Source organism: Micropterus salmoides, unplaced genomic scaffold (genome assembly GCF_014851395.1).
Source record: "Micropterus salmoides isolate LMB-PRFRI ecotype aquatic unplaced genomic scaffold, ASM1485139v1 Ms_hic_scaffold_22, whole genome shotgun sequence".
Classification (NCBI taxonomy): Eukaryota; Metazoa; Chordata; class Actinopteri; order Centrarchiformes; family Centrarchidae; genus Micropterus; species Micropterus salmoides.
In genome coordinates this window covers 5,374,874-5,382,007 of record NW_024041373.1, presented here as the reverse complement: position 1 = coordinate 5,382,007, position 7,134 = coordinate 5,374,874, and the positions used below count along the sequence as shown (strand labels likewise).

The 7,134-nt window shown below is 40.6% G+C and overlaps 1 protein-coding gene across 1 annotated transcript; it reads left to right on the top strand.

The window, feature by feature from the left end:
- Positions 1–2,426: 2,426 nt before the first annotated feature.
- Positions 2,427–7,028, top strand: pex13 (peroxisomal biogenesis factor 13). The gene is made up of 4 exons (XM_038737707.1): positions 2,427–2,627; positions 3,438–4,147; positions 5,139–5,261; positions 6,006–7,028. Exons 1-4 carry the CDS (start codon positions 2,554–2,556, stop codon positions 6,371–6,373), a joined length of 1,275 nt encoding a protein of 424 aa, XP_038593635.1. The 5' UTR covers positions 2,427–2,553; the 3' UTR covers positions 6,374–7,028.
- Positions 7,029–7,134: the final 106 nt, after the last annotated feature.

Genomic DNA, 7,134 nt, shown 5'->3' with positions numbered 1-7,134 from the left:
AATGCTGTCAGATAACAGAACTTGATAACAACCCTTTGCCTCTAAGTTGTCTAGTTATGATGTGGCAGTCAGCTGCTGTTTTTTCCTTTTCTGACAAGCAATCACACAAACATGTCAACATACTGTGGCATACACGGGTGTTAAATACACACACACACACACATACACACACGCACTTAAACTGAATTCTGTATGTTCCACCAATATTTTCTCTCAAGAGTTGCACTTTTGTATAAGCCTCCATCTTCCCCTCTGTCATTTAAGTGTATGCAGCACAAAGAGAACATGCTCGCACCCAGAGCAAGAGGGAACCAGTGTTTGTGAAAAAGTACACGCAACACTTTCAGGCCAATCCAGCGTGCTGCCCGGCAAAAATACACCACATAACCAGTTAGGAACACTGGAATTTCAGAGTGAGAAAAGATATGCTGTGTTAGAGTGAAGTTCTAGGTCTGGTGTGAGCAGTAGGCTAAATCTGTACACAGGAACAGAAACAGATCCGATTAGGGATTCTTTTAACTACTTTATGTGTAACTGTCTATTATGATTCTGGTTATATAACCGAGGAATATACAGGGTAAGTTTGTGGCTACACCAGCAAGTTTTTCAGTCGCTGTGAAATATGTTGGCAACAATAGGCATCATTTCCCCCATAAAATGCCCTTATAGAGAATGCTTGTGTAATGGTCTGAAGCTGGACTGAAGTGTTCCTTCTGCTGCATCTTCATTTTGGTGATTTCTTGCCCATCCAACAAACAAGTGTTCTTCTCATCTTACTCTCACCAAGAAACTATAATGTCTGTTCACAGATTTTGTTTTAATAGCTTTTACAGTCTTCAATCAGCTCAGTGGGAGCAAAATCCCTGCAGCCCGATTTCAAAATCTGGTGGAAAGCCTGAAACCAGAAGAGTGGAGGGTGCAGCATATCTAGCGTACATCAAACAACCACACGTGTGTCATGTTTGGGTGTCCTCATACTTGACCATTTCTAATGTCTGTTTTTATCCATTTGCTTGGATGTAATGATTTTTTTTATTGTCTTTGACCTTCTTATATCATCTCAGTGCAAAAGGTCACATGGGCTCAGCCCAAACCCCAAATACCAGGACCATCATCAGCACAAGCATCTTCCCACGCACAGCGACATCACAGGCCAACAGTTTGGATTGTCACCTTTTGCCAGTGATCCTGACACCGTCATGTCTCAAACGGCAGCCTCTGTCTAACACACCTACACTGTGGCACCACACAGTCACCGCCTGTCGTCCTCCCCTTAGTAACTCTAATGTGATAGCTCTGCACATGCTCCCCCCCACACACACGCAACACTTGACATCACAGGGCTCCCTTCTAAAACCAAACTGCTCTCACAGCTTGCATTCAAGAGCAGCTTTCCTCACGCTCACAGCAGTGCAGCCACAAGCCACCCCCTCAAACCTTACTGAACAACTCTTGGCTTGATTCTGAGAGCTAGTGAAAGCTCAAAGGGGAATCCATCCTCAAACCAAACTCATACATGTCATGTAAGATCTCAGAGCTGCCATTTCAGTAGTGTAGTTTAGGAATTCTGCTTTATAAGCAAGTCTCCATCTACTGCCAATTATCTAACTGTGTGAAATTATTGATGTATTTAAGGTGGTGGGAATGTTGTTCCTTTCTTAGAATGGATTTTAAAAGAAAAAAGTGGCAGATCTTTACACCTTACAGTTGTCCTGTTTACTTGATAACAGTAGTCTGTTTATTCAGCTCACGTTCTATATCTGAACTTCCTAGTGCAGATTGGGCAGGTACATAATGAAGTCAAAACCTCAGGACAGTGACAATATTTCTCGATAGCCAAATCACTAGAAATTTAAAATGACTGATGTCAATGTGAGCGCACATTAGTTAGTAAAATAGTAATGAAAATCCGTGTTCTTTGTTTAACCTCAGTGTATTACTGAGGAGGGAAATTCCCCTTTCCGGATAATATTTGTAGGCTGTAATCGTTTTCAAGTTGTTCTTCTTTTCTGATGAGTCACAGCACCCTCTGCTGGACAGAAGTGCGAAGTGCCATAGTTTAACGGGCCAGGCTATACTAATCGTGTGTGGAAAAAGCACACAGGATTTCAATGGATTTGGCAGATAATTTAAGCATTGACAAAAAAATAAAGAAATAAATGATAGGTATGCTAAATATATTCAGGTCTTAAGATCGATTCGGATAGATTTAGTTAATGCAAATATCTTATATCAGTTATTCTGGTCTGACCACACCACACACATGAGCACATTTGGTGCCTTTAGGGGGTGTCTGGAATATTTCAATTATGAAAATTTCATCGTGAGATTAATGCCACGGAAGCCGTGGCAACATTTAATAGACAAAGTGACATGTATTAAATACCTACAATGTTTATAACGTGTATATAGTCCCTTTAGGGCTACTGAATCTACATACACGCAAAATTGCGATATTAGAAGTAGGAAATTACCGTGAGCACGGGAAGGCAGCAGGAGAAGCCATCAGCGGGTTTCGCATTATTTTTACACTTTGTGAAAACATATTTTGCGATGGATTCACAGTCTCCGCTGAAGCCATGGGAAAGGCGGATTCCTGGGGCAATGAGTGCACCTATAAATTACAGGTAAACTTGCTATAGCCGCGTTAGCTTTCTCGCCATCCTGTTTTTGTGTTTGTTGACGGCAGCTGGTTCGGTGTTGTTGCTAGCTTAGCTTACGCTAAGTTTGTTGCATAAGCGAGGAGATCTCATCTCAAATAGTAGAAGTTTTGACATAGTGTTATAAATCATTACCAGTTGACCAATAATATTTCCATTTATCAGAATACTTTGCCAAAGCCAGCTATTTAAACAAAGTAACAGTTGAACAAGTAACGTTACCCAACTAACGTTAGCTAGGCCCAACGAGGCCATGTGACTTTTTCGTGGCTAATTTCTCAAAGATTTTCTTGCAGGCTCTCTTTATAACTTTATGAACGTAAACACCACACAAAGCATTATTTTAAATCGTGTTAATTTGCCCTTTTACACTTAGTTTGCAATACGGGATTCAGCAGAAATTGCTATAAAACGGTCTCTTCACCGTCTTTGCTGTTGACTTTTAACGGTTAACTTTAGCTAAAATTTAACGTTAGCACTATGGTTTTTGATTTGAGGTAATATCGCTGTTTGAATTTCATACCAATAACCTATGGACCACGTTTGAAGAATATAATTTTCGATGTTTAAGGTTGTTCGAGCTAATCCAAAGGGTTGTTTTTGAATATCCTAGTATTGCCAATGAATCATTAGCCAATGCCTGCTGTAACTAAGTATCAGGCCATGGCTAATTGAAATTACAACCATGCTCTTTTTCTTTATCACAAAAAAAAAACAAAACATATAAAATCACTGACAATGTTTTGAACTGTATGTTTTGTCCTTTTCACCAATCAGGTCTACAAATTTTGGACCATCTGCGGGCCCCTCTATATCTGCAGGCCCTCCTGCTCTGACCAGGATGGTGCCCCCAGTGCCCCCTCGTCCCATCCAGCAGGGCTACCGTCCATCCTACAGCTCTTTCCCCACCTCCTCTTATAGCCCCTATGGGAGCTCCATGTATGGGGGGTACAGCCCCTACAGCTATGGTGGTGGCTACGGCCTGGGAGGGTACAGCCGCCTCTCCCACACGGAGGATGTTGCCCCCAGCCGGTTTGTGCAGCAGGCGGAGGAGAGCAGCCGCGGTGCCTTCCAGTCCATCGAAAGCATTGTGCAGGCCTTTTCCTCAGTTAGTATGATGCTGGACGCCACCTTTTCAGCTGTGTATAACAGTTTCCGTGCTGTGCTAGATGTAGCCAACCACCTAACACGGCTGCGTACACACCTCACCCGAGTTTTGTCAGCCTTCGCTCTGGTACGCACCTTACGCTACCTCTACCGACGGTTACAGAGGCTGCTGGGGAGAAGGTCAGATGCTGAGGTTGAAGACTTGTGGGCAGACAGTGCAAGTGATGCCCTGGCTACAAGTGCATCCAGGGGGTATGGAGCAGGAATGGAGGATCAGCCTGTGAAGTCTTGGCCAATCATTCTATTTTTTGCTGTAGTCTTGGGGGGACCCTACCTTATCTGGAAACTGCTGAGCTCCACCACTAGCTCAGAAGAAAACGGTGAGGCAAACATTCAAGACTTTCTAATTGCAGATGAGATGGTAAACTTTTTTTGGTGAACATTTGTGTATACACGTACCTTTTTTTTATTTATTTATTTTTTTCAAGTTCAGGAGCATCTTCACAAATTCAGGGTCAGTCCTGTACCAGCCATTCCAGGGTTCTCATTGCTCTTTAGATCAGCATCTAGGCCCAAGTCTTTTCAGGTGTGTTTTTTCAGCCAATGTATGTATGATGTGCTACAGCAAACTATACAATGTTAAACAATATATATGATAATCTGATTATTGACAAGTTAATACTTAGCAGTAACAAATTAAAGACCAATATAGGGCCATTTTGCTTGCACAAGGATTACCCACAGAAATGAAACTGCTGTAACTGGATGTAAAATTGAACTAATGGTAAAATAGTATACTAAAATATGAAATTATAATGAATATAGTAATTCATATATTAACATTATAGTAACAATATAGGCTACTATTAACTGAACATTAGAGTCTTTATTATACTACTACACTCATGTATACTAGTTCCTCCTCCAGGTTGTGGATAGTGTCTACGCAATGGACAGATGGAGATTAAACATGAATCATTTGTTCCATTATAATCAAATCGCAATATTATCCACAATAATCACAATATGACTTTTTCCAAATCGTGCAGCCCTGTAACTCTCTTCTGCTATGTAGCAGATAATATAAATATAAAAGCAAACTTCAATGATTACTGGATTGGAGTGAAAACTTGCACAGCGTTGTGGCTCTGAGGGTCTCGAAGATATCAATTCAACCTTCTCTCAGTTCTCAGCTGTACCCAAGGCAGCATGTTTTTTTGTTTTCCTTTAAAAACAAATAAAATATCAAACCAATGATCAATAGAAATATATTCCATAGCAGAGAAGCTGGTGTCATATCATAGATTTGGTGGATGTCCTGTACTCACAGCTCTTAACAAGCAAAGATGTTTTGTGTGTTTCTTTATTTAGCCACTAACTGGGCCAGCGGGGAGGATGACCATGTAGTGGCCAGAGCGGAGTATGACTTTTCAGCTGCATCTGAAGAGGAGATTTCTGTGCGGGCTGGAGACATGCTGAACCTTGCCCCTAAAGGTTAGAGCTTTTTAATGACTGCTGTCCTCATGTTTCTCTCATATGACAATGGTTTAATACATTTGGGCGTAACTGGCCATTATGGTCAATGTTGCAAATTAATGATTTTTGCATCAGTGTGATGCCAGTTTCTTGATTTGGTTTCTCACCTGGTAAAGTTTCTAAGTCGATTTTCCAGAAAATGATATATTAAAGGAAAAGGTCACGTTATAATATATTTATATTATGTTATCTCATAACATAAAATGGCGTGAATAAAGTGATGGAGGATTTTATCCATATCACCCAGTCCTTGGCTGTAGTATTTTGGTAGATTTCTTGCTACTCTGTATATCAGAGTAAGATAACAGTCAAAACCAGTATATGACTACATCCCTATTTTGTTATTAAAAGATTGTAATTTTTAAAATTCTTTAATTTTTAGAACTGTCTTTTATTTAATGTTTTGTTTACTTGTGTTTGTTTAGATATATTTTTTTGTATTTAGTTGATTGCACTGTTGATTGCTGTGAGTAGTTGTTGCCAAGGTAACAACTAGTGGGATCCACATAAACATTATGAATTAACTAATAGCTTGTTTAACTGTCCATGTTGTATTGTAAATGCACGGTGTATCATCAAATGATATAAGAGGAAGACATGCTTCGAAACAACAGAACAGTGTTGTCTGATAGTTGTGAACTCCCCCAACCCCAAGTTGATGAACTCAGATCATGACCTTTTTCATTCTCCCCTTTTGTTTAGAGCAACAGCCCAGGGTGCGTGGCTGGCTGCTGGCCAGCGTGGACGGTCAGACCATAGGACTTGTCCCAGCTAACTATGTCAAGATCTTGGGCAAGAGGAGAGGCCGTAAGCACGCAGAGATGGAGAGGCTTGCTCAGGCTCAGCAAGAGAATGCACAGGCCTCCCAGACAGCCCATGCTGCACACCTACAGTTAAATCCTGCCCAAGGCTTTACCCCGGGCCTCGGTTCAGCCTCCACCTCAGCATCCGCAGAGGAGCTGCTAGAGGCAGTGTACACAGAAACACCAGCTTCTCTCAGTGTGGGAACATCTAGTTCTAGTATGCCCTCCAGCACAGCGCTAAACATCCCCGAGAAGGTGGACTTGTGATGTCCGTGTATGTATGCATGTCTCTGTATGCAAGTCACAATGTTCATAACATGGGTTGGCTCAGTCAGTACTTGTTTGCAGTGTTTAACTCTGAAGCTTGACTTATAATCAGCTGACCATAGGTATTTGGAGAAACACCATGGACCTCTGTTAAGAATTGCTCAAAGTAGTTGGTAGGCTCATCTATAATAAATACAGGCATCAAACCCACTGGTTTTCGGTTTTACTGTTCTGTTTAGAACCAGTGTCTCAAATTAGGAGGTTATCTTTACATTTCTTTGATCAGAGCTTGTTCAAGAAAGACGGTTTTGTGTATTCTCTGTTCTTACAACCATGTCTGATGTAATTTCTTGAGATTGTTTTGTTGATGTTTAAGTTAATGAGGTGCACTGATACATCATCTGTGTAATGACGGTGTAAGGACAAAGCCAGGATATTTTGTTGTTGATAATGTAATTATGTAACCTTGTACTTGGTTTTGGCCTTTCCTTATAGGCTGATTTGTCCTCTGTATTGTCTTGTAAAGCAAATGGGATTGGATTCAGTCAGAATGAGAAGGGGCTAATTTTGCACATTTTCAATGGTTCCTTAGTCACAAAGTAATTTTGTAAATATTTAATATAATTATTTTGAAAATAAATATAGTCAAAAATCATTTTTGCCTATTGTGTAATTTTGTCAAGTGAACAGGAGTAGAAAGTTGGATCTGATACAGTAGGTTTAATTAGTAATAAGGTTTTTGCACCCGTAACATCTGAAAG

What these genes read in the sequence shown, in the direction of transcription:
- pex13 (XM_038737707.1), top strand. Translation starts at nt 2,554, where the DNA reads ATGGATTCACAGTCTCCGCTGAAGCCATGGGAAAGGCGGATTCCTGGG. An exon ending in AGTGCACCTATAAATTACAG is followed by an intron (nt 2,628 to 3,437) that starts GTAAACTTGCTA and finishes TTCACCAATCAG; the next exon opens with GTCTACAAATTTTGGACCAT. An exon ending in GCTGAACCTTGCCCCTAAAG is followed by an intron (nt 5,262 to 6,005) that starts GTTAGAGCTTTT and finishes CCTTTTGTTTAG; the next exon opens with AGCAACAGCCCAGGGTGCGT.